The 26,210-nt window shown below is 55.5% G+C and overlaps 2 protein-coding genes across 4 annotated transcripts; both read left to right on the plus strand.

Moving 5' to 3' along the window:
* Window positions 1-269: 269 nt before the first annotated feature.
* Window positions 270-3,550, plus strand: LOC149307874 (uncharacterized). The gene is made up of 4 exons (XM_089534560.1): window positions 270-350; window positions 911-1,063; window positions 2,399-2,449; window positions 3,354-3,550. The coding sequence occupies exons 2-4, from the start codon at window positions 913-915 to the stop codon at window positions 3,548-3,550; spliced, it is 399 nt and encodes a 132-aa protein (XP_089390686.1). The 5' UTR covers window positions 270-350; window positions 911-912.
* On the plus strand, window positions 3,495-24,743 carry LOC149307875 (regulator of G protein signaling 3-like). Of its 3 annotated transcripts, XM_089534554.1 has the most exons (23): window positions 3,495-3,697; window positions 4,488-4,546; window positions 5,390-5,484; window positions 6,276-6,344; window positions 7,390-7,450; window positions 7,827-7,929; window positions 8,831-8,898; window positions 9,528-9,809; window positions 11,425-11,506; window positions 11,983-12,088; window positions 13,072-13,453; window positions 14,340-14,382; window positions 16,310-16,476; window positions 17,119-17,202; window positions 17,765-17,876; window positions 18,354-18,397; window positions 19,415-19,564; window positions 20,345-21,007; window positions 21,746-21,837; window positions 22,695-22,811; window positions 23,078-23,139; window positions 23,404-23,570; window positions 23,718-24,743. In XM_089534554.1, the coding sequence occupies exons 1-23, from the start codon at window positions 3,610-3,612 to the stop codon at window positions 23,901-23,903; spliced, it is 3,282 nt and encodes a 1,093-aa protein (XP_089390680.1). In that variant the 5' UTR covers window positions 3,495-3,609; the 3' UTR covers window positions 23,904-24,743. The 3 variants fall into 3 exon arrangements, with proteins under 3 accessions (XP_089390680.1, XP_089390679.1, XP_089390681.1); XM_089534553.1 differs by having other exon boundaries at window positions 3,608-4,546; XM_089534555.1 differs by lacking the exons at window positions 3,495-3,697; window positions 4,488-4,546; window positions 5,390-5,484 and having other exon boundaries at window positions 6,290-6,344; window positions 7,394-7,450.
* Window positions 24,744-26,210: the final 1,467 nt, after the last annotated feature.

Here is a 26,210-nt window from a genome sequence, read left to right on the forward strand (position 1 = left end):
GGGCCTTCTGGCCAAAGGGTTATCTTGCACTGAGGAAGAAGTGAAGCAGTAGGGGGCATCCTACCAAGAAAATTCATCCAAGTTTGGGAGATGAACTGGTGGATTTCAGTGGATTCATAGGCCCTCTGGGCAAAGTCCTTTCTGTTTGCTGGAGGGTTTCTTGGCAACCATACACTTTTCCTGGTGCACGCCTCCCCTTGTTAACACCCGCCTCGCCTTCTGCCTTTCTCCTTCCCGCTAGCTTCCCTCTGGCAGCCAGTCCAGGGAAACAGAAGAAACTGCTGGGGAGGTTCACCCATTTGCAGTCCTTCTTCCTCTTCCAAACTCTGTCTCCAGTGCTTCGTTCCAAGGTAAGTGCCAACTGTTACATGCAGGAGAGTTTTGCTTTCTTTTCCTTGATCAGAGAGGTCACCGGCCTGAATTCGCTAGCCCTGAGCAGAGGATGGGTCCTGGAGATGCCTCATCCACAGGGGCACCATGGGCCAGGGTCAACTCAAAGATGGCACTCGTCAGATGCCCCGCTCCGATCCACTCATGCTTCAGATTGGAGCTCCTTATCTTGGTAGCCACAGTACACTATAAATGATTAGCAAAACTGCACAGAAACAACCATAAAGCTGGCAAATAAAAGCAGGAATAATCTAAAGCATCTTAAAAGTATGAAAACAGGATCAATTTTGTGGGTATATGGCCTCAGCAAAGGGAGTACTTCCCCCCCCCCCGCCATCTGAAGTATGTTGATGGACGACACTGCAGGATGGTTGTAGGGACAGGTGATTGAGATGGTGGCCATGAGCAGCTGGGCTGCTGCCCATAGGGACTGAGTTTGCTCCATTTCCATATCCTGGGGTTGGCAGACACAACGCGCAGCCCTTCTTCAGAGCCCCTCCTCATGCCTTCTCCCTTCCAGGAATGGAGCCGGTGGCCTCTACAGAGGGCCTGGGCCCCAGCCAGCCTCAGACAGAGCGTGGCTCTGGTGCTCAGGTTGCACCAGAGAAGAGATCGGCGTCGCTACTCCGGAGGCAGCGGAGGAGGATTGGCTACGCGAGTGTGAGAGGCAAGGGTAGGCACCGGAAGGGGCCTGGGGCTTAAATGGGCATTGGATGCACCATTGAAACAGGGAGGGAATGAAGCCATGGGGCCCCAAGCCAAGTCCCTGGCCAGGTCTCTATAATCAGATCCAAACAGATGAGCTCTCCTGTTTCTTTCGTCTCTCACGCCTGGCCTGAGCTTCCTGCTAGAAGTATCTTTGCCAAGAATGACCCAAAAGGCTTGCAAGCCAAACAAATTCATTGCACTGCCCTTGTTTTTATGGCAAGGTAAGAAAGTAAGCTGAAGCAGGCAAGCATCCTGACAACGGAGGAGCAAAGAAATCCCATTTTCTTTGCAGCAGCTGGCTGTCCTTGAATGGCACAGCTTTGTCACCCTTCCCCTCCGGGCGCATGGATCGTTGCCCCCACCAAAAGTGCCTCCTGCCAGTGTCTGCTGGCCAAAGGGCAGCATCGGAATTGTTCCTCACAAGTGGGTTTGCTTTGAGTAAAGGACCTCATGGCCTGCCTTTCAGCACCAGGATCTGTCCTGTGGAGGCTGAGAGGGTGCCCACCTGTTCGTGGGTGACGTCCGACCAGCCGATCAGGTGGGACAGACAGTGTCTGTGGGGATGAAGGGGCAGGAAGTGTGTCCATGCTTCTGCCAGGAGGAGATGAGCCCCAGGCAAGAAAGCAGGTGTCCTTGGAGGGAAGCACCAGAATCAGCTTCTTTGGCCTCGGAGGGGGAGGAGGCCCTGGGTGCGCTTGCTGGTCAGGTGCAGATTGGTTTTCAAATCCACCAATGGGCACCCAGAGTCTTTTGTCCTGTTCAAACAGTGGCGGTTAGAAGTCCAGGCCCCAGCGACTGGCTGCCTGCCTGCCTGCCTGGGATTAAGAAAAAGAAAAATTGCTCTTGGGCACTGCCAGTGCCCCCCCTCCTCCTCCTCCTGCCTTTCCTTTGCGAAGGGAGGGGGCCATGGCACACAGCCCCTTCTCCACAGTCCCCCTCTGTGCCAGGCCAGCCAGTGACCTCTCGGAGCCTCTCTTTTGTCTGGAAACCTTTGGTGAGTCTGATGCGGGCGAGGCGGCTGAGTGCCATGGCTGTGGCTCCAGCTCTGGTTACCAGGAGCTGCTGGTCCTGGGTCAGGGGGTGTTTTGGTGCCCCCTTTGTTTTCAGGCGATACGGGTGAGCCTCCCTTGCCCAGTGCCAGCAGGGGCTGGCAACCATCCTGCCACCCTCTCTGGGTACCTCTTCAGAAGAGCAGCGAGGGGGGTGAGGATCTCCTTCCCCCACAAGACGCTGCTCCTGCTGTGTAGATCTAAGGGTATGCTGGGCAGCCTCTTGTCACTGCCTCTCTTCTCTCCTCCAGGGCAGCTGAAGCTCTCCATCCGCATGCAAGGCAAGGGCCTTCTGCTCTATGGTGAGTAGCCACTTGGGGCCCCAGGACAGCAGCCCGGGATCAAAGCCAGGCTTAGTGTGGAGCAAAATGATGATTCCGGCAGCACAGACTTTCCACAGGAGGAGCTGCCCATGACCACTCAGGCCGCCAGTCCCTTGCAAGGGTCTCAGGAAGAGAGGGCCAGGCAGCTGGTGGCCTGGTGCATGGAGCACTCTCCTTGGGCATAAAGTGGTACTCTGCGCTTCTTTTTGCACATGTAATTTCCTACAAGGCAATGATGCCGGCCACACACTTCTCTGCTCCAGGGTGTGCTTACTCTCTGATCTGTGACATGTCTAGCGCTGAGCCTCACTTGTTTCCCAGCTGGAAAATGTCGACACAAATTGCTACTACTTTTTTTTTTAAAGGCAGCTTTATTTAGATCTGTGCAGCCAGCATCTCTCTCAGCTTTAGCTGAAAAAGGATCATGAACTGGGTCTCTTTGCCCCTAATTTAATGGACCCTGATTTCTAGTATTACGTGTCTGAATTGCAGAAGCAGTTTTCTACCCGTGGTCTCATTTTACAGCTCATGGGCTGCAGACAGTTAAGTTAAATTTAATACATTTCAGAAAATAAAATAAACAAGGAATTAACTATCCCCACCACCCATCCCTGCCCGCCAAACCTGGCAGATACATTCCTGACTGTTTTACCCCACAAGCTGGCAAAGGTGAAAGGCAACGGAGACCCTGCAAGGCTGCAGCCTGCCTGTCCCTGCAGCCCCATGGAGCAAGGTCTTTGGGGATGGTCTGTTTGTGTGTGTGTGTGTGTGTGTGTGTACTGGTGCATGGGGTGATTGCAACTTTATGAAGGGTGGCTCGGCCCGAGAGATTCCCCCTTCCTGGCGCACAGAGCCACTGCCGCCGGCTCCTCCTCGCCAACAGCTTTCCTGGAAGGGGCTGGCATGAGAAGCAGCCTCATGCAGAGAAATCCCAGCACCTCCTGTGCAGCTCAGAACCACGATCAGGATGCGGCCTCTGATGCTGAGCTTGATAGTGCTTTGGGGCCTCCGGCAGAGATACCATCACCACAGGTTGGAGGAAGTCGGGTGCAGAAAATGCAATTTGGCATCAGGACGTAGAGCCGCATCTGCCTCCAACCAAAGGCCCTGACTTGGATATTTTTAGAAGGCTTTTACTAATGGCAAACATTATATGCTGTGAGCATACACATGCGTGCACACATCCGCCTCTTCTACTGTGCTCTCTTCCCCACAATGGTGAATCGGGTAAGTGGCACCATTTCAGATTTCAGCGAAGGGGGTTTGCAGTTGCTGCTGCTGCTGCTTCTGCACAAGATTTAAAGGCCTGGCCCTGAAGATTAAGGAGACACTTTGATAGATTTTGACGCTCTGTGCTGTGGTTACATTTTTCCTTCCATGCAGTGTTACAAACAGTGACCATTAGCCTCTTGTTTGTCTGATTTTAGTTTCCAGAAAGAGATGTGTCTTTTGAAGACAACCGTTGGTATCTGCTGTTGAAATTTCAGTAGTGTTTCTCTCAGTGTAGCATCAATTAGCTGGGCCAAAGTATTTATGACCTGACCCAGTTCGCATCATTCAGCTTGCCATGCGTTGCCCTCATACTTTCAAGCCAATGTTAGCAGCCAGGGAGCTTGTAGTAACTCTCCTGCCAGCACCCTTAGAAGAATCCCAAAGAAGCAGCTGAGGCTCTCCTAGCCAGAGCACATTACCAAATGCTATGTTTCCACCAAGATTTGTGGAGTGTGCCTCGCCCCCCACTGGAACCCCCACCCAAATTAAGACCCCCCAGCAGTGGATCTGGGATGGAGGAGGCACAGAGGAGGGGGAGACGTGGAGTCGAGGATTATGGGGAGTCAGCAGGAACCAAGGGATGCAAAGAGCTGGGAAGCGGGGAGGGAGGGAGGAAGCTGCCTAAGTCAACGTTTGAAGAATCCTTTCCTTTACCTTTTGGCAAATAACCCTGCTGCCTCTTCTGTTTTGAAATACTTACCTGCTTTTCTCTCTCTCTCTCTCTCTCTCTCTCTCTCCCCTCAAGTCATGGAAGGAAGAGGTCTGTTGGGAAAGCAGTACCAGATCTGTGACTCCCTTGTCAAGGTGGGCTTGCTCTCTACCTATTCCTCCTCCTCCTCCTCAGGAAAGGTGCTTCAGCTGAGCTTTACTGGGAAATCATGTGAATTTCCCTAGAGGAAATTTCCCCCTCTTCTTTCTCTCTCTCCCACTCCTTCTGCCACTTCAGATCAGGCCCTGCTCCAAACCAAGTTGCTGCTTGCGTTGTCCGTAACAATTGATTTTTTGAATCTATGTGTGCGCACGCACATGTATATATATAGAGACAGAGAGGGAGGGAGGGAAGACAAAACCCTCCCCTCAGTCCACCAGCGGCAGCTGTGAGACTTGAAGGAAGGCAAAGGCAGGGCATTGCTGAGCAGGTGTGGGAGACAGGGCTCTGTGCCACATCTTGGCTGATGCTTTGGGCCAGCTGCCTGTGCCAGTTGTCTTCCCAGACTTGTGATGGCCACGGCAAAGGCTCCTTGCTTGCTGCTGGTGCCCTGCGGGGGCATCTGGCCCCTCCCTGGGAAGCAGGGTAAGGTGCCCTCCTGGGCTCCTCACTGGCTTAACTTTGCCAGCCTCTTTGCTGGCTTATGGCCTGGGACCTCCACCAGCTTTGGAAGATGGAGCGATACCTGGAGTGGCCTTGGAGGCTGCCAGAAAGCCTTCCTTTCCTTCTCTGCCTCCTTTTCCCCAAAGAAGTTGATGTGGAATTTCAGCAGGCCTGAGTGATGTTGTGCCGGGTGGAGGTCTGCTGTCAGTTTGGGGTCCAAGTAACTTCTCTTTTCTTGGAAAGCTGCTATTTTCAGAAGAACGGGGTTGGTGGCAAGTTTTTTGTGTCTGCAAGAGGGTCAGCATTATACAGTTAATTTGTCTCTCCTAATGAAGGTGTCCATTGTGCCAGATGCCGGTCGGCAGTGCAGGCAAAAGACGGAAACGGTCCCAGACAGTAGAAACCCTGTCTTCCACCAGCACTTTCTCTTGTGAGTATGGGCCATGGGTTGGGTGTCTGCCTGGGAGAGCGGCTGCCTGCCCTTATCAGCAGCACTGTCTTTTTAGGGACCCAAGGCAGGCAGACAAGAGAGCGGGTCGAGGATCCCAAGCAGAGCTAATCCTGATCTGTCAATACCTCTGAATCCTACTGCAGTCTCTTCTGCAAGTCCCTCACCTCCCATGTGGAGGATGGAGAGCGAAAGCAGACCTCCTTCCACTCTTTCCTTGCAGCCCCAGCACCTCGGCCCTGTGGCTTAGTGGCTGGCTACGAGTGCGAGAGCACAAGCGCCCAGCCACACGCACTGCCTTCCTTAATGGGCAAGCTTCTCTGAATAGGCTTTCCCAAGCCTTTGCCATGGACCTTTGAGTTTTGGGTGGGACAGGTAAACAAGGTGCCCAAAAGTTCTCACTTGCCCTTGTGGATGGAGGGAAGGGGTGCCAGGATCAGGAAGGTGACACTCCTGGGGAGATTTCAGACCCTGAATCCAGAGCAAGATATGGGTTGGGAGATGTGCCTCTCCTTGCTGTTTGAACTACCTCTTTCCCTGACTTCACTTCTGTTTCCACTCCCTCCCATGGGCATGTCTTTTGGAGGATAAAACGGGGAGCCAAACATTCCTCAGCTTGGCCTTCTCCAATGCTGAGCCAATGGAGTCGAGAGGGCAGCAGTGGGCAGCAGTGTGCGCCAAGGGGCCAGGGAGAGACCTTGCCATCAGAGCGGGATCCTGGCAGCCTCCTGATGAGTGGCCTCAGTGGAGTCATGGCTGTCTTTGTGTTCCAGCCCTTTGCGAGAGGAAGACGAAAAGAAGCGCCTGTTGGTTACTGCCTGGAACCAGCTGAGGGATTCCCGGTAAGGAAGACTGCTCACAGAGACCATCCATTCAAGGCCTGCCATAGACCCCCATGGGTTGCCCTGGAGCCTGACTGCTGCCACCTGCAGCTCACTAGGATGCAGGTGGTCTTTGTGGGGCAGTTTCGGATCTGAGGCAAGCTTGGGAGATAGCCATGGGGTCTCCCTGGGAGAGGAGCGCGACAAGGTCAGGAAGAAGGATGAGGTGGGGAGACTTTGCTCCACTGGGCCTTGATCCTCTCAGGAAACTTTTTCTCCCAGAGAATTCTCCCCCCCCCCCCCCCATTCCCCCATTCTTAGATCCCATTTTCAGCTAGAGGCTATGCAACTGCCAGCAAGGATCCGGGCCCTGTCTGTCCTTCCCAGAACATCTTACCTGAATGCTCTTGGTCCATTCTCTGAGGGCTCTGAGGTTTGGAGACCATTTGGCTCAGCATTATTGGCCACCTTACATGAGCAGGATTGATTTACTCAACTCTGATTTAATGGGTGCTTGTTTGCTCTGTTTTATGTAGCCCACTGCTCTGGCGTTTTAGGAGCCAAGACAGGTACAATGGCACTGATGGCAATAACTGGTAATTCCTACAAGCTGGAGGGAGTAGCAGACAGAAGGAAAATGAGATTTGTAGTCAATTTGTGTTCATAGATACTCCTGCAAGAATGAGTGTTGTTAAAGGCCAGACCTCTGTCAGAAATGCCCTTTTTGGATGTCCCAAGCTGACATTGGGCAAGTGCCGCTTGCTTCTCTTTCTGCCAGGGAGCCACAGGGGGCTAGCAGAACAGTAGGCAGGCATCAGGACAGGAAAGGGCCATGGGTCTTGCCTGGAACGGGAGCGGAGGGGGAGTGGCAGGGTATCACCAGGCCTTCAGCACAGCCGGGGGGGCCCTCCAGTACAGCTGGTGGCTCAGCTGGTGTGCCTGCAACAGCCCAGGTTTGCCTCTTTCCCCTCCAAATGCATATGCTGCCTGCCAAGAGGGCTTTTGTGGGAGGGCAGACGGGGTGGGAGTAGCCCTTCTCACCACTCTGTGACCCGTTCCTCCCCAGGCAGAGTGAACTCATTGGCTGCATGAGTTTTGGCATAAGGAGCCTCCTGAGCCAAGACAAGGTACGGGGGGGGGGGGAGGAAGGGGTGATGCTCGAATTTGGGAGGCGGGTGGGGTGGCATGGGGGGTCCAGCTGTGGTACTTATCCCCCCCCCCAGAAGGGAGCCTTAGGGTCCAAAAGGCCAGGGAGCAGGATCACCAATAGGTTCCTTTCCAAGGCACTGAACCAGCTCCCATCCAGTGATGGGTTTGCAGGTGAAGTGTGGAGAGGGTGTGCGGGCAGACTTCCTCCATTGCCCCCTTGCCCACTGGCATGAACATGCACCTCTTATCATAATGATGTGCACTCTCATAGCAATTATACCCCCACTGCCGTGACACTGGCTGAATCCCAAAGAACCTGCAACTTGTGACTTTTGTTTATCTTTGTAAACCCAGGAGATCTGCGGCTGGTATTACCTGCTGGGGGAAGACCTGGGTAGAGCAAAGCACCTGAAGGTGGCCACAAGGCGGCAGCACTGGCAAAAGCCGGAGGGCTCAGGTGGGTCCTGCTGAGAGCTGCTGGAAGGAGGCAGGACTGTCTCTCTCCTGGAGGTGGGTGGGGTGCCTCCTGACAGGTCAGGCCTGCAGCCGGATGGCTGAAGGCCAAGGGCTCAGCTGCCCACCCTGGCCTGTTTTAAATGACTGTCGTGAGGAGGAGCGGGTGTGGGTCTGTGTCCCCTGCCCTGTCTTTCTCTCCTTGTACTCTTTTCTTGAGGGGATCTTCTGAAGCCCGGCTCTCTGGCCCAGCATTCTCCAAGGGGGGGGGGTCTGGGGGCAGGGCAGAGGCAGCAGTTTCTTTGGCCTCGTGTGCTAGGGGCCACTCAGGGCCTTTCCCCCTATGGGTACAACGTTTGTGGATCGCTCTGTGGAGCTTGCACCACCCCTGAGAGTAGCGCTGCTCCTCCCCAGCTTCCTGGCAGGTGAGACAAACAGGTGCAAGAAATGGCCCTGATTAAAATTTGGAAGAAAAAAACTTCATCTCCTTCCCCAACGGGATCAATAAGTGACATACAGACCTTTAAAATATATTTGTGGCTTGTACGATCTTTTCTGCTTGCATAACAAAATGGTTTACTGTATTCCTCATTTTTGTTGTTTCATTTTTAATTTTTTATTGTGGTGTTGGATTTTTTATTCTCATCAGCATTGGGTTGCACTTTACAAAGTGGGGAATAATTTTTTAAAAGGAAAATTATTAGCAAGCCTCTTGCCAGATTGTTGGAGAGGAAAGATACAGAGAGGAGGCAGCAGCCGCAGCCATGAAGGTGGAGGCCCAACTTTGCCTGTCTCCCAGTTTGCATCTTCGGGGCTCTGCTGGGCTATGAACCAGGATGGCCAAGAGGCGCTGGGCAGATGAGATGGACGCGTTCCTCCTCCCTATTTTGTCTCCTGCTTTGCAGAGATGATGTTTGCCAGGCCGACTGTATTCTCCAGGAAGCAGCAGAAGGAGAACATGGAGGAGGTCCAGGTGGGGATGGGCTCCTCAGCCAGGGTCAGGGTGGGCTGAAGGGGTGTCAGCTGCTCCAGACTGATGCCTCACTCGGGGACTTGGGGCAAGGGACTTTCCAGCTCCCTCATGATCCAGGCCTAAGAAGGCGAAGGGAGGCGAGAGGTATGTGTGTGTGTGGGAGGGGCTGTGTCTAAAGAATGGACGCTCTGGCAGAAGACACAGAAGGACTCCTTGAATCCATCCTCTAAACACGTTGTAGGGAGGGTCCCTCTCTTCCTGCCTGTGGCTCCTGGAAGCAGTGAGAGGAAAGGGCCTCTGGCATGGCAGGGGCAAGGGGCATGTGTGTGTGTGTAGCCTCTCTCATTTGTGGGTCTGTGTCCTTCAGTAAGTGCCCTTCCGTTGCTTTCTGATCCACAATCCTCCCCAATACAAATGGAGGAGGCCTGTGCCTCCCCCCATGTCCTCTGCCTTCACAAGGCGCAGGAGCAGGGCCAGCGGAGGCCAACATCCTCCAAGTGTTTGGAGTGGGTGGCCTCTTCTCTGTGCCTGGGAACAAAGGCCGCTGCTGACCCGGGCCAAGGGCTGACAGGAATCTCTCTCTCTCTCTCTCTCTCTCTCTCACTTCCCTGCTCCCCACCGGCTCTCAGGAAGCCCTGGGCTTATCATCAAGCAGCACATGGCAGAGGCGGCCGGGAGGCGAGGGGTGGCTTCCTGCTATTCTTGTGCCCAGCTCTGGTTCCCAGGGCAGCCATGCCAGGAGCGCCAGAGAGGCTTGTTCTCTTGGCTGCCAGGAGGCGAAGGGGCTCTCCTGGCTCTCCTGCTCCCTGCCCTGGGGAGGGTGGGAAGGGCCAGCAAGGAGCCTGCAGGCCGCAGACATGAGCCGCTTCCCTGGCCTGTGCAGAGTCTGCTCGGAGCAGCGTTATTGCCAGGTTGGTTGCAGGGGAGGGGGCCAGGTGTGCCTTGGGCATGTGAGGTGGTGGGAGAAGAGGGTCTGCTTCTCTCTAGGGTGGAAACCAATTCCTGCTGGGCACGAGAGCCAGGCCTCCTCTCTTGCCCTAGGACTGGCTGAAGGCATTTAGGACGTATCTTTCAGCACTTCGGACAGAATGCGTAGCATGTTTCAGGTGTATTTTTGGCACCTTAAGTGCAAAGGCCCTTTAAGGCACACCAGTACTCTGATCTCCTGTGGAGGCTGAGAGAGTGCGTCACAGGCAAACTACAATCTGACTGGCTTTCATGGGACTCGGGGGTCTTCCGCTTACCGACTTTGTGGGTTTGTGGCTGATGAGAGTGAGGTCATACAGGCGAAGGGATGAGCTGCACCATTCAGCCATTTGCCCCAGGAGTGCTTGCACTGTGGGTTTGTTCCTGAGGAGAGGGGCCATGTTTTTCCCCAATGGCTCAGGACCAAGAACTGCTGCCCAGCCCAGGACTTTGAAAGATTGGGTGCCTGGTTGCCCTGCCTCAGATTCAGCATTTTGCATGTTGTGGGCAGGGTTGGGGTGAAAGAATACAGTCCTTCACTGGTTACCTTCCCATCTTCCCACTGGTTCCTCTGCCTTTCTTCTTACCAGAAAAATGAAACATGTTCAGGAGGGTCAAGTGGAATGGCCTTTTGTAAGGGGGCCCTTCTGGAACACCCCCCCAGCTCCCTCTCCCTGGTGGACAGTCCTCAGAGGTACACTGCCCCTAAGAATGGAGGTTCCATTTCTAGCCAGAATCATTGACAGCTGTGACTACAGATGAGCGCTATTCATTTCTTTTAATATTTTTGCTTCTGTAAGAGAAATGCTGGCTTGTGTTGCAGTTGTGTGCGTGAAAGAGGGGCACAGCTTTGAGCAGGGCTTTCGTTAGTTTCTGTCACTCTGGAACCCAGGACTGTCTGTCTGGGACTCCACAGGAGCCTTCAGTGGCTGGCAGGAGGGAATCTGCCCCACACTTGCCTTTCCCAGGAGTCGGAAGGGCGGATCTTTCCCCTTGGCTGGTCAAACAGGAAATATGGCAGCCATTTTGGGAATGGGCAGAACTGAGCAAGGGACACCCTTCCATGGCTCTTTCTTTGTTCCTGTCCGTCCATCCCCCAGTCAGACTGTTGTCTCTGTCCGCCTCTCCTTTTGGGTGAGGAGCTGCCCTGTGGTTTCTCCACTTTCCCAGTGTTACTTGGGGGTAGCATCACTCACTGGGCCTATCAGTAACCTTCAATATTGGGAAAGGGAGGCGGGGGGGGGATTCCCCTTAGGGGCTAAATTATTGCTGGAAGGAAGGTAGTAATTTGGGCCTGGAGGAGAGTCCAGTGCTTGCCCTCCCCACACAAGGCTGGCATCTGGAGGCCCCCTCTGCCCCTGTGGCCCTGGCATTGGAAGTGGGTGACAGTAGGCAGAAGGGTGCCCCTGCCCTCGCAGACCCCTGTGACGTGGGAGGTGGACATTTCCATGGCCATCCCTTTTGCCTTTCCTGGCTGTCAGAGAAATGTCGGGTGGCCCCTTGGCCTTGCTCCTTTTTGGGTTTGTCTTTTCCCAGTGCAGCTCTGCCCTTTCCTTGCAGATCACCATCCTCCGTGGGAAGAATGGCTTTGGGTTCACCATCTGCTGTGACTCCCCCGTCCGGGTCCAAGCTGTTGACACTGGTAAGAGCACAGTGGGATCTGCTTCGGGTGGCAGGGTCGCTCCGGCTGGGCTTCCGCTCTCAGTCCAGCTCCTTTTGTCGCCCAGAAAGAGCTTCCTAGCAGCAAGGGCATCTGGGGTTGGAGTGCCTTTTACCTCATCCACAAAATGTTGCAGGGTTTAAAAGTGTATGTAAGAATACACCTGCTGCCCCCAAAACCTTCCTACTCCTCTGTGTACTGCAGAAGAATGGGGCACATCCAAGATGGGCCAGACATTTTAGTGCTGTGCATCAGGAGGATTGTGGTTGTTTTTCTCTGAGGAACCTAACTTCCTTGTTTGTGATCTTCCTAAATACTGAGGAGCCCTGTCCCGCTCTTGTGGATATGGCCACCCTGCTCCCCAGGGAATGGGGGAGACTGAGTATCCCTTGGAGGAGTGGGGGGGCTCTTTGTTCCTCTGCCTCCCTTCCCCCCAACGTTTTCTCTCCCTCCTGCAGGTAGCCCAGCAGAGAAGGCCGGCCTGCAGCAGCTGGACACAATCCTGCAGCTCAATGGGCAGCCTGTGGAGCGCTGGAAGTGTGTGGAGCTGGCACACAAGATCCGGTGAGGCAGGCAGGTGCAAACGGGCAGCGGCAGGTGGGTGGGAGCAGGACCTCCACTGCCCCCCAAGAGTAAGGGGCCCGGGCACGTCGGGCATGCCAAAAAGCAGGGCAGCCATTAGCACGCCTGGAAGGCAAGATGATACTGATATTCATCTGATGCTTAGTAGATAGACTGCCTCTGGCACTGGAAACTGCCTGGGAACCACCCACGGTCCTGTTCCCAAATTGGTTTAACCATTTCCCTCCTTATGTTGCCTTCAGTAGCAGAGCTGGTCAGGGGCCCAGTGAGGCTGCTTTGTATCCACATCTACTCCCTCTTTCTTGTCCCAGCAATAATAGGATTTTAGAGCTGGAAGGGCCCCTGATGGCTATCTAGTCCCTATCTGACCTGTTTAAAGGCCTCTATAGTTGGAGATGGTCTGAGGCAGGTAGTCTGCCTCTCTGTGAGTAGCTTCCATCTCTCTCTATGTCCTGCCTCAGAGTGACTGAGAGGCAGGACTTCTTAGAGAAGGAGCATCCCTGCAGGAAGAGGCCAGGAGTGTTGGAGCTCATGGGGTGATGCTCAGCAAGGTGATGCTCCAGGTTGTCTGGGTCTCTCTGTGGCCGCATCAGCCCTGACTTCTCCTCCTTTGCCTTCTGCATCCTGGCTGCTGTGGGAAGAGGCCCTTCTTTGAGGTTTATGTGTGAAGAGGGAGAGAGCAGGCTGTACTTTCAGTGACTGCACTCTGGGTCTGATGACCCATCCTATCTTCCCTCCAGGGCCCTTCTGTGGGCCAGCAAAAGCACTCTGCTGCCGGTGGGCTAATTGCTACTTGCTGCTGGTTTTCACGGGCTAAGTTTTTTCCTGGCCTTTCAAAATTTTGCCCTTTACAATGAAAGCAAAACAAACAAAAAATTATGTGCAGATTTGTGTCATGGTGGCTGAGGCAGAGCAGGTCTCAGCAGCACATGTCATGACTGCCATGCTGCTCTTGCTCCTTGAAGGACTTGCCCCCAAGAGATCGTCCTGCTGGTCTGGCGCTTGGTCCCTCAGGTGAGGCCTGGCCCAGAAGGGGCCACTCGCCGCTCCTCCTGCAAATCAACGCTGGACTTGCACTTGCCGCCCAACAAGCGGGAGAAGAACGGTGGGGCACAGTCCCGACCCCTAGAGCACCGCCGGAGCTGCCATGTGGTCTGTGAAGGGAGTGAAGGGCTGGTGTTGAATGGCTGGGAGCGCTACACTGAGCTCGGAAAAGTCCCCCGGCATCAGGAGCCGCAGCATCAGCGTCAGCAGCAGAGCAGCCTACCCCTTGTCTCCCGGCCCCCCTCCGTTGGGGGCAGCGACAAGAACTACATCATCCTGGCCCCTCTCAATCCCGGAAGCCAGGTAGGGACACCCTGGTTTGGCAGCCAGTTGCCCAGAAGGCCCAGCTTGGCGCTGTGGCTGATCAGCCCATTCGCCGGTTGGCCTGGTGGGGCCTTTGGGGCCCAGAGCCGTTCCCTGCCCTCTTTGGGGAAATTTTCCTCCCCTTCTCAGAAAAGGTACATCTGTGAGTTGATGTCCAGAGCCCTCCACTCCGTATTTTTTTTCTTGCCCATGATGATCTCTCCCAGCCACTGGTTAAAACTCTTTTGGGGTGTCTCCTGGAGGCTCAGGGCCAGGTGCACTCTGTTCTAAAAGCTCCCCACAGAGAAATCCAGGGTTCTGGCTGAGGAGCCATCTGGGACTCCCACGCACATCCCCCCAGACGTGGGCTTGCCGTTGGAAACTGCCGGAGCCAGTGTCAGGTGGCTTGCCTTGAGTGAGTGGGGGGCCCTCGGTCACTTTGCAGCCCCCTCCTTGCCCCCACCTTATTCCAGGGTTGGGGTGGCAATGCTCTTTCTTCTGGCAAGGCCATGGTGGGAAAATATAACAGGTGAGTGGATATGGTGGGGGCTTTGGCTGCATCAGATATTTAAAAGAAACTGTTTGAATCCGGTTTTGGGTCTCATTCAGTTCATCTTTCACAATGTGCTAAAAGGGATTCCCACTCCTAGCTGGCTTCTCTCCTGAGAAGCATACAAAATATCCCCCCCTCATTCTCCCCATCTTTCTCAGCTGGCCACAGTGGCCCAGATCCTGCACCAGGGCTCTGCCCACACAGGTCTACTCTCTCCCTGCCCCTGAAGGCCTTTTGGGGTGCCACCATCTTGCCCAAGGCAGTGCCAACTGAATTGTATTGGCTAAGAAAGGCACAGCCTCACCCATGGCCTTCTTGCTTTGTCCCCTTCAGCTCCTGAGGCCAGTCTACCAGGATGGCAAGGCCCCTCCTGGAGGTAAGTCTGTCTCTCCTTGCCGGGGTTGCCCTCAAGTGTGTCTGGCTGGGTATCAGGCTAAATGAGGGTGGCAGGATGCCCGAGAAAGCACCAAAGGTGGCAAAGGGCATGGGTGGCTACCAGAGAAGAGGCAGCAAAGGGCCTTTGGGACTGGGACTGCTCCCCTGCCTTCCGGTTCTCCCACATTTTATTCCAACTGCAACTCTGTGAGGCAGATCAGACCAGGACAAAAAGGTCTGGCTTTGTTCAGCGACCTACTTTGGTTTTATTATTTATCGATTTATATGACACTTTTCTCCTGGACTTGTACCCAAGGTAGCTCATAAAAGATAAGCTAAAAATTTATATGCTTTTAAAACATCCTTAGAATCAACACATTAGACTAACAGAATTGTTAAGAAGACAATATGAAATCACTGAAAGGCATACAAAAATTAAAAAGTAAAGCACTCTCCTCTCCATGAGAAGCCTCCCTCCAAGCAATTACTTGCTAAAAGCCTGCTTAAACCGAAGGTGAACAGCGAGGGGGCCGTTCTATCCCCCCATGGAAGGGCATTCCAGAGGGTGGGAGCAGCCACCAAGAAGGCCCTGCTGCATGTCCTCACAGTGGCTGGAGCAAGAAAGACCCTTTCCCTGTAGATCTTAGGACACTGGCAGGTTTTCTTGTCATTGCCTGCATCTGAAGTGCCCTGGCAGCCAGGGAACGACACCCTAGAAATGCAAAGGCTGCTGCTGCTGCTGCCCAGGAGGTGCCAAAGGATCTGCCCGCTGGTCACTGGGGGAAGCGGAGGCCCCCTTCTGGGCAATAGCGGCCCTCTCTCTTTCGCCAGCCCCATTGCAACTGGCAGAGGCAGCTGTCTCCGTTCCCATCCCGTGTGTGTGTAAAGAGGAGGTACACAGAGCCCATGGGGGGCCCTTCCCAAACGATTTTGCCTGCTCTTCCCACCTGCTTTCCCTGCCAAGGCATCCGCAGCCCCTTTCCCTCAGTCCCTCCTTTCCAAATCCTGGGCAGTTACCCTCTTCTGTTTCCAGAATATAATTGTGCTGTTGGTCATTGGAAGAAGGAAGAAGGTGGGAAGGCAGATGGACAGACAGACCAAAGGAAGGAGGGATTTAGGGAGACACGCATAGTCCCTGAAATGCATTGTTTTTATGCTTCCGCTAGGGAGGTGGCTAATCTTCATGTTCTAGCGCTGAGATCAGCTGCCTGCCTTCCTTTTAATGTCTCTCAGCCGCCCTACTCTCCCTTCCGTGGGGCAAGCGCGGGGGAGTTTCACCTCGGTGGGCAATTCTTGGACCAGGTCTCCCTTGCTCTCAGCTGCCATCCACAGCCCCCAAACCTCCCCCTTGTCTGCTGCAAAGACAGGCAGCCTTCTTCTCCTGTGTTGTCGGACCTTTCTTCCTATTTAGAAAATGTGGCTGACGACACAGAGGAAATGTTTGGGCCCCAGTCTTCCCAAAACACCAGCGGGTGCAGACAGGGGCAGTTGGACTGGGCCAGCTAAACGGCCTTGTTTTCCAACTCCTCTCCAGAGGCAAGAGCAGGAAATTTGCCGAAAGCACCAGCCAACAATAAGCCAGACTGACTTAACATTTCCGCTCAGCTCCGTTTCCTTACTGACTCTTGGGAAGCCTCTCATGGCTGCCTTTGCGGCCCTGCCAAGAAACTGGGTGGTGGTGGTGGTGGTGGTGTCAGCCAAAAAGCAAACAACCCCCCCTTGAGGTTGTCAGGTGTGTGGAGCAGGTGAAAGGGTAGACCTTTGCACATTTCTTGGATGCGTACCCTGAACTGATCCATCTGAAAAGCAGGGGAGGGGTTGGCTCTTCCTGCTCCAGAAAGCCTCCCCCCAGCTTTATATTCTTTCCTCAACATCTAAATGCATGACCCCCATGCACACCTCCTCTTCTTCTTTTCTCCTCCTTCCAGGCAGCGGGACCCACAGCAAGAAGTCCCGGCTCATGAAGACCGTGCAGACTATCAAAAGCAATGGGGGCGGCAGTAGCCCCCAGACCTGCACCCTGGACCCCCACTCCAACTATGGCACATACGTGACTCTGGCTCCCAAGGTGCTCATCTTCCCCCTCTTCGTGCAGGTGAGTCTCAGGAGCCTCCTGGCAGGATTATGAGTTTCTTAGTAGCTCCACATTCTCTCCCACTTTTCCTCACAGCTGAAGCCCTGTGAGGTAGTCCAGGCTGAGAAAAAGACCAGCCCATGGTCACCCACCACACTGTAAGCCAATGGATATAGGGGAAGAGATGTGGGATGCCCTTCCTCTCCTGGGGGATATTGGGCTGCCTTCACAGCTTGGCTGCTGCAGGGGCCCACCTTCTATGCCCATCTTCCTGCCTCCCTGGGCAGCATGGCTGGCTCCCAGTGCCTGGCAGGCACCTGATTGTGCCCCTTGGGTACCTATGGACCTGCCACCTCTCTACCCGCCCTCCTATTTCTTCTAGGCAGCCTTTAGTAAAGAAGAGTTGCCCAACACACATGCTAAGAGCACACATTAATTTTGTGCTCCTTCTCCTTCTATGGCCTCAGTGGTGGCAGAAGTGCTGCAGCTGTGATGCCTGCCCCGACCTTCTCCTGACTCTTATTTTTGATTTTCTATTGCCAAGATCCAGCCAGATGTCAGAGGCCTTTAGTCAGCATGGGCGAGGAGCTAGTGTCCTTCTCAGAGTTGGGGGGAGCGGGGGTTTCTCAACCAAGTTCCATTGGGCCTCCATCTTCTTTCTAGCCTCTCGATCTTTGCAACACGGCCCGGACGCTGGTCCTGGCGGAAGAGCTGCTGCTCCACGAGATTCGGAACAAGCCCACGAAGGTAAGCGTCTTGCTGTGTCAGCACCATCCCTGATGCTCAGAAGTGTCGCCTGGATGAATGAGACCAAAGGTAACACAGTGTGGAACCTCTGTGCTCTGGGTGGTTGTGCTCGTCCCCCGGCCCAGAAAGGGAGCAAAGTGAGGAATGTGTGCCAGCGATGGAGCCAAGGCTCTTCTGGGAGCCCTAATGGGGCTGGTTCACCATTGGAAAACAAGCCCCCTTTCTGCCTGCCTGCCAAAGGTGTGTCTTTGGCTTGGCTCCTTGAGATGGCAAACATTCATCTCTCTCACATGCATCTCTTACACAAATACACACCAGCCTCTAGTAGGACAGTCTGTAGCTGGAGATCTTGGGGAGCTAGGCATGTCTAACTGAAGGGTTGCCACCTTCCTTGTCCTACCCTGATCTTCTGTATGTGGGATCTCTGTGCCCAGACCTTGACATGCAGCAAAAGGCCAGCTATCAATGGCATTCAGGGATACTGGCTGGCCGCTGGGGAGCTGGACTTGGCTTCTTCCCTGGCCCAACCTCTCCTCTCTCTGCCCCTTGCCCTCTTGTCCAGGTGACCCTCTTCATCTACTCCGACTTGCTGCTGTTCACCCAAGAAGAGGAGCCCGGGAAGTGCCACGTCCTCCGGAACCCCCTCTACCTGCGGGACGTCCGGCTGCAAGAGGGTGAGTCTGCCACGCTTATGGAGGTGCTGGTGTGGGGTTGCCCTGTAGGTGTCAGGCAGGCAGAAGTGCCCCCATGGATGTGGAGTCCCTCCATCCTAGCATCCTGTTTCAAGCAATGCCCAAGAGCATGGGGCCTGAGAGGGGTGCGGGGGTGCGCAACTCTATGGCTTTTGGTTCTTGAGCTCCAGCCCCACATTACAGGCAGATCCAGGCCTCAAGTGCAGCCCTACACATCCCAGGCAACAGAGCTGGCGAAGGCTTCTCAGGACAGCTGCAGCCAGCCAGAGCAGAGCATGGTGTACGAGATGCAGGGCTTGGGTTTTTTGGGGGTGCTTAGAAGGACTGTGATCAGCCATCTGCCCCACAGAGGAAGCAAGCCAAAGTAGATTGGAAAAGAAGCATGTCTGGAGAGAGGGGCCCCTCTTCTTACAGGACTCTTTTTGGAGTCAAGGATTATATGATGGGCTTTCCTTGCAGATTCCTCTGAGGAGCTGAAGTTTGGCATCCTTTACCTGGCAGAGGTGAGTGATGCTGGCGCACCCAGTGCCATCCCCCTCCATCCTTCCGGAAGTGGTGAGCAAGCGAGTCTGTCTTGACAGTGGGCTTTTTCCCCCCTGAGTTACTTCCACTGAGGGAGACTAACAAAACCCTGCTTTAGAGCTGCCCCAAATGTCCCCCCCCCCAAAGGCCCTTGGAGTGTTTCTGGGGGAGCTGTGGATATTGCATGGGGGAGGAAGCAACATCATAAGAGGTTCTCCCCCCCCCACGTTTTCCTGCCAGTTAGTTTGCCCAGCGTGACTATTGCCCAAGCCTAATCGAATTGAGGCAAGCCGTTAATTCCATTAGCTGTGGTGAAGGCTGAGGGATTAAGAGACAGTGGGCTGCCGAAAGGCTCTTGATGGAGGAGAGCACTTGCAAATGTCTTTCCGGCTGCCTCTGGGGGGACATTTGGGCTCATTCTGGCATAAATGGTGTATTGGCTCAAGCTGTAGCTCTGCCACTTTGCCCTGCTCCCCTGTGCCCGCCCCACATTTCTGCCTGGTCTTCCTATCCTCCAAGTCACCCTTCCCTCCTGCTGCTCCTGGGGTGGCCCTTTTCCTTCTGCTGGGTGAAGTTGTTTCCTTGGAAAACATTGATGCGAAATGCCAGGCAAGGGCAGGGTCTGCCATCCTAAACATCCAGGTGCATGGCTTTGGCTGCTTGTGAATCTGGGGCCAGAAGCCTGGAGGGTGGCAGCTGCCCTTGCCTCCAGCTCTCTAAATGCAAGGCACAGGCCGTCTGACTGAAGGGGGGCCCTGTGGGGTTCCCTCCAACAGGATAGAAGCAGGGGCCCTCAGCACTCCTATTCCTGTGATTTGGGCTCCTGTGGCCTGGAGTTTTTTCAGTCCCATTGACCAGCCTCTGGGCGCTGCCACGGAAGAAGAGTTGCTCCGGTGGTGCTTTTGCAGAGCAGTGCTCAGGGGGGGGGTTTCTTCCTTCCTTCCTTCCTTCCTTCCTTCCTCCCTCCCTCCCTCCCTCCCTCCCTCCCTCCCTGCCAGGAGCTGGAGTGTCTCCTCAGCCTGGAGTCGCACTCCCGTGAGCAGAAGAGGAGAGTCTGCTGGTGCCTCGCCCAGAACACTGCCAAGCAGCAGCAGCAGGAGCTCCTCGCACCCGTGACGGTGCCCACAGCCCCTCCAGACGAGACCAAGGTAAGGCCCCTTTAGGGCGCTGGGTGCACTCTCCATCTGTGGGATCACCTTCCTCCATCCCCCCCCCCAATGATGTAGGACAGCGGGAGGTCACCTGCCGGGGGTGGGGTCTGCCACAGAAGGCAAGTGCTGCTGCTGCTGGGAAAAATGCAGAGGGGGACACCAGGGTACGGGCAGAAGGTGGGAGACCCAGCTTCATAGGATCTGGCCCCTACTGGAGTGTGGAGATGTGGCTTTGATGGTGTTTGGGGTCACCTGGGTAGACACCTGGTTTGCCAGAGGATGCCAGCCATCACTTCTCAGTGGCCCAGTGGTCTTGGGTGGCTACTGCTAGCTCAGCCCAAACACACTAGCAAGGTTGAGGCTGGGGTGGTCCTCCTTCTGGAGGTGAGGTACAGAATGGGCAGCCAGTTGGGTGCATGATGGGGGGAAGAGGGCAGAGATCAGAGCGCTGAAGGCAATGTGGGGAGCCAGACTCCTGTTGTGGTGTCTCTTTTTCGCCTTGCCAAGAGTTTGAGACCATAGTCCACAGACACAGAGAGAAAGGGGCCCAGCTCCCAGCCCTTGGGTCATAATCCCGTGGGCCTAGCTTTGCAGAGGACCCCACAGTGGATGAGAAGAAGTTATGTGCAGTCCCCCCCCCCCGGGTGGTCTCCCGACAATTTGTCCCCATGGTGCTTGGTTTATACATTTTGCCTCAACTGGGCCTCCACTCCCGGGACCCCAGGATTTTGACTCCTTTCCCAGCATGTGGGTGACCTGCCCCCCTTCTCCTGCCAGATGTTTGAACCAGAGGCTGGGAAGCGAGAAGGGCCTATGCCCCCCTCTGGGGCCGATGGCAAGACCGAACATATCGCCCACCCTGCAACAGAGAACCCGGGTGATCAGGAGAGGCTGGTGGAAGCCCAGAGAGACCCCAAGGAAGGGGAAGAGGAAGAAGAAGAGAGGGGGGCAGAACACCCGGAGGGGGAGGAGGCTGAAGAACCCCACAGGAGCCCTTCTCCCTTCATTATCTCTACCTTACAGCTGGACAGCACCTTCAGCCAGGGTCCCATCAGTACCCCCTTGGAGCTTGGGGGTGCAATGGACCTGTGCTTGGAAGAGGAAGAAGAGGAAGAGGAGGATGAAAGTGGGGCAGCCTACCTCAACCTGGGTGGGGGGAAGCGCTGCAGCCTCTTTGCAGCCCCCTCTCCTCCACATGGGCTTTCCTGCGGCCTGAGCACAAGGAACTCCCTGCGCCGGCGCACCCACAGTGAAGGCAGCCTCCTCCAGGAAACTCAGGGGGGCCACAGCTTCACCTCTGACACCAGCCTGAACTATGCCGAGGCACAGGGGCCCCCTGCCAGCTGGACACTGCCCTCCCCAAAGAGCCTGAAGAAGCAGCTGACCAAGAATGGGGGCTCCATCCACCAGCTCACCCTTCTTTTTGTCGGCAACCGAAAGGTAGGGGAGCCCAGATGTGCTTAGTGGGGGGGGGGCTCTTCCTTTCTCAAAACTTTTCTCAAAATAATAGGGAGAATGCAACTGGGAAAATCTTGGGGAAGGAACAGAGGCGTCCCCCATGTCTGGGACCACCAGAGATTTTTGGGAGGTCCAGGAGCTCCCTTCTGCTTCTCCTTGGTGGAAGCAGGAAGGCATTGTCCCCCTTGTGAAATGCAGCAGAGTGCTGACAGACAGACCCTGTCTCAGGAAGGATTTTGGGGTCAGGAGGAGGGTCTGGTAATGCCCTCCACTGTTTTTTTCCCTTTGCTTTCTTTCTCCCTGCGCCGGCTATGGCTCTTCTGCCCTGCTGCCTATGGATCCAGACTGGCCCAGCCGTTTTAGCGGGGGACACCCTCAGCCCACCCCCCCAGCAGGCACCCCCTCCAGACAGGGGTCTCACCCCTCTTGGATGGGAAGGTGACGACTGAGAGTCATAAACTGGGGGTGGGACAAGGGGCTCTTTCGCTCAGCAACTCATTCAGATTCTTCAGTACCTGGAACAGTAATATTGAGTAGGAGGCTGTGAGGACTCAGATTTCTCTCAGATGGGAGGAAGAAAAAGCATCTACTTTCCTTTTTCCTACTCCTGCTCTGGTTTTTCCACCCTATGGACTGGAAAGGCACCAGGAGGGCAGGGGTCAGGGGGGCGGTTTATCAGAAGGCAGACACCCACACGAATTGTGTTCCCTCTCTCTATAGCCACAGCATCCACATCTGCATCGCCTGTTGGATCCTATCTGCGTCTGTGACAGCGGAACCAGAGCGACCCACAAGCAGGAAAAGTGGAGCCTGTAAGTGCTCCCTCCCACCCCACTTTGGCCATGGTGGGTGCTGGGGAGCATGGGCTTTGCTGGGTGGGACAGGGGGAGACACTTCCCACATGCTCAGAGACTTTTGCTGGCCCCACTGGCTCCTGGGAGGCTTGTGTGCCAATGGCCATGGCTAAGGCCAAAGGGTTCTGCTTGTGCCCAGAGAGCCTTTTGGCTGCCCTTGTCTTCTCCTGTTCCTCAGATCCTGCCTGCATTGGCCTCCAGGGTCTAGAGAACAGGCAGCTGAATAGGGATGGCTCCTGCAAGCAAGCCAAGCCTCACGCCTGCTTGCACCCAGACGCTCTTTCTCCTGGGCTGGGAGAGTGGCCTTTGGTGCCTTGAGCCTGATCCCTCGCTTGCCCTCAGTGGACCTGGCTGGAGGGGGGCCTGGCCTGTTGGGGGCAGGGGGCAGCTTGGCTTGCTGCCTTGAGCCACTCGTCATGCCCTACGGGGCCAGGGCACTTGCCCTCCACCGGGCCATGTTTGATGGTGAGCTTTTAAAAGGTGGGTGGGTTCCTCCCGGAAAGGAGGACTGGGGCATGCCCGCCCCTTCCCCACCTTTCAGGGCCATCATGGGACACAGGGGGAGCCCTGGAGGAGCCTCTGAGCATGTGTACAGTATTTCCCTGCTGCTGCCCAAGAAGAGTGGGGGCTGGTTGTCTCTCTGATGTCCCCCACTGGCCACCCTCTGTGCCCGCAGCCAACTGAAACAGAGACCGGGACGAAGGGGCAGGGGTTCTCTTGGCCGAAGGGGCGGGGCTGGGGCGCTCTGCATGCGCTCAGGGGCCCCCTTGGCCAGATCTGTGGGGCCCTGACACTGCCTCCCTGCCTCTCTCCAGGGCGAAGGACGTGAAGGAGCGACTGGGCTTCTTCCGGCGTCGCCAGGAGGGCGCCCCTGAGTCCAGACCTCCGGCAGAGGAGGAGGAGAGCATGGGCCTCAGGGCCGCCCTCGTCAAGTAAGGCCATGGCGGTGAGCCCCCACTCTTCTTGGGCAGCAACAGAGGGGAGGGAGGCAGGGGGCTTGTGGGGCGCAAAGAGGGCCTTTGTGTGTGTGCCCCTGTGTGTGTGAGTGCGTGAGTACATGTAGTTGGGTTCCGCGTGGATGGGACAGCCGGGGGTCCTCTGGCTGGAGGGGGCTGGATCCAAGTGGTCCCCTTCCTTCCTTCCTTCCTTCCTTCCTTCCTTCCTTCCTTCCTTCCTTCCTTCCTTCCTTCCTTTTCAGGCCGAGCACAGAGGAAGCCCTCGAGTGGGGACAGTCCCTGGAGAAGCTCCTGCAGCACAAAGGTAAGAGGGTCCTTCTCTCTGGGCAGTAGGATGAGGAGGGCAGGGCTCTGCTGCTGAGGCTGCTGCTCTTCCCTGCTACCCCCGATGTCTGAGGGACCGCTTTCCCTGGCTGCCCCTCAAGAGCCCTTGGCCAGCTGGAGACTGAGCCTGGCGCAGGGGCCTCCTTTGGGCTGCCCAGCCTAGCCAAGCCAAGGCAGGAGAGGCAGCCTTGTGGGGCTCCCCACAGAAGAGCACAGGTGGCCCTTATGCCTTCCTCCTTCTCAGGTGGCCAGGAAGCTTTCCGCCACTTTCTGCGGACCGAGTTCAGCGAGGAGAACCTGGACTTCTGGCTGGCCTGCGAGGAATACCGGAAGATCAAGTCCCAGTCCAAGATGGCCTCCAGAGCCAGGAAGATTTTCACAGAATACGTAGCTGCCCAGTCCTGCAAAGAAGTGAGTGCCAGGAGGGAGTGTGGTCGGCCGGCCGGCGCAGGCAAGAGCCTCTCTTGCGTCCTGCGTTTGGCCAGCCGTTAATCCACCTGCCTGCCCTCATGCTGCGGGAGGTGGGCTCTCACCAACCCGCGTGTCCTGCCCTTGTAGGTCAACCTGGACTCTTACACCCGTGAGCACACCAAAGAGAACATGCGGGTGGTCACCCAGGGCTCCTTTGACCTGGCCCAGAGGCGGATATACGGCCTGATGGACAAGGATTCCTACCCGCGCTTCCTGCGCTCACAACTGTACTTGGACCTCATTCGGCAGAAGAAAGCCAGCCCTGTGGTGTAGGCCAGACCACCCCACTCCTCCTGGGAGGCAGCCGTGGTTTATGTGGGATCGCTTGCCTTTTTGGCAAGGGACCGGAGCTGAAGGACAATGCTTTTCTCTCTGGTACGATGATAGCCATGGGGCTGGCGATCTCACCATCACCAGACCACTGTGAAATTGAGGGCTCTGCCTCTTCCCCCAAAGAAAGAAATTGTGAAGGCGGCCAGTGCAGAAGGACAGCACCCTGAACAGGACCAAGATGGCTTTCCTGTGGTGTCTATGCAAAGGCAGCCACACCTTCCTTCCAAAGAGAAGGGCCACGTTTTTGGGACTGATCAGCCCCCAGTATTGGCAGACAAAGTGACAAACAGTCCTCCTTTGTTGCGCCTCTGTTTGCCCATCTCAACGTCCTCTGGGTCTCTGGCCTTATTTATTGTAATCTAGCTGGATATTGGACCAGTTGCCTCTCTCTCAATGAAGATCCCAAGTTCCTGTTGGGGAGGGCTTTCACTTTTTTACATTTAAGTGCAATATTATTGTATAGTGTTTTTGTTTGTACGTTGCCTGGTGGAATTAATATGGGGAACTTGTGGGGTGCTTGGCATCCTTTCCCGGCAGCTGGGGCAGGGCTTCTCTGTGTCACAAGCAAAGGGTGCGCAAAGGGGGGGGGGGTGTGCAGAGGAGATGCTCATGTGCCTGCTTGGTCCAGGATGACCCCACCTCTCTCTCTCTCTCTGGGGCCAGGGGCTGGCAGAATGGCCCTCCTCTGGGCAGCTGCCCATCTTCTCTCTGCAGTGAATGTAAAGAAAACCCAAGAGCTATCATGGCAACTATTTAGGGCCAATAAACCGTGGAACAACAGCTTGGCTTCTGTTTCTTGCTGTGACACCCGGGGGAAGGGTGTCCTGTCCCGGCTCTGGCCCTCCCTGTGTGGGGCAGGGCCAGGGGCTTCAGAGGCCCCTTCTCTCTTAATCTCTCTGGCCTTGTGCCCTGATGTCCCTGAGGAGAGGCTTTGGGATCCTTCCTTCCTCCTTGTCTGCCCCCGAGGACTGGGAAGGAAGGAAGGAAGGAAGGAAGGAAGGAAGGAAGGAAGGAAGGAAGGAAGTAGGGGCCTCTTGGCTCCCGGCTGTTCCCTCAGCATGACCTGGGTCTTTCCCACCCTTTTCTCCTCAGGAAGAGGTTCAGCGCTGGATGGAGGAGGCCTAGGCCCCACCGCCTTCACCCCTCACGGCCCCAAAGGAGGCTTGGCAGTGGGGCCTCCCTCCCTCCCCCTCCGGAGGAAGTGATGGGGGTCTCTGTCGGGGCTGGAGGCCTCTGGGCTGCCCAAGAGGAAGGCATCCTGCCCCGCTTCCCCTGGGGCTGAGAGAGTGTGACTCGGCCGGGGCTCAGCCAGAAAAAGCCCTGCTCTCTGGGCCCTCCTCCGATCGAGGGGCCTGGGCCTCCTTCTCCTCCTCGGCCTGCCTCTTGACCTCCTCTTCTTCCTCCTTCCCAGAAGCATCATCCTCTGTCCTCCCAGAAGAAGAAACCAGGGAAGGAAGGGCCAAGAGGGACGGCACCCTTCTCGGGTGAGTCCACACGCCTTCCTTTACGTAAGCATGGCAGATTTAAATGGCTGAATGGCAGGCACATGGATTGAGAAGAGGAGAGGAAAGGCAGGGTTCTGGGGGGGGGGGCACAGTGGGCGAGGAGGAGGGCTCCTTGGCTCCCTATCTGGGGCATGCCCTGAATGGGGCACCTGCGGACCGCTCTGCCATCTGCCTTGATCTCTGCCCCTTCCTCGCCTCTGGCCAGCCAAGAGTTTCTAGAAGGAAGGCAAGAACCAGAGGCAGAACTTTTGAGGCAGGCAAAGTATTTATTCCTATCTCTCTTTCTTCCCAGAATGAGGGCCAAGGTGGTTTGCAATGTGAGGCAATGCCAAATTCTGTTAAAACTATGGCCAGTGCAAAACGATGATGATGATGATGATGATGATGATGATGATGATGATGATGATGATGATGATTAACCTTTATTTATGAAGTGCTGTAAATTTACACAGTGCTGTACATACAATCTTTTTAATTAGACGGTTCCCTGCCCTCGGGCTTACAATCTAAAAAGACATGACAGAGAAGGAGAAGGGAGTGGTGGAGGGAAAGGGGATGAGGTCCAGCAGTTACTCTCTACCTCCGAGGCCTGGACCAAGGCACACCTTTTAAAATACTGGCTGGCTTCCTTCTCAGCAGTTATGAGACCGTTAATGGCCAAGCGCCAGCCCAACTTGGCAGCCTTGCAGCCTCCCATCCAGAGCGCTTCCTAGAGCCCTTCGGCTCCAGCTCCAGCATTCAG

The sequence above is a fragment of the Sceloporus occidentalis genome, unplaced genomic scaffold (genome assembly GCF_023333645.1).
Source record: "Sceloporus occidentalis isolate IW3139 unplaced genomic scaffold, rSceOcc1.0.p SCAF_8, whole genome shotgun sequence".
Classification (NCBI taxonomy): domain Eukaryota; kingdom Metazoa; phylum Chordata; class Lepidosauria; order Squamata; family Phrynosomatidae; genus Sceloporus; species Sceloporus occidentalis.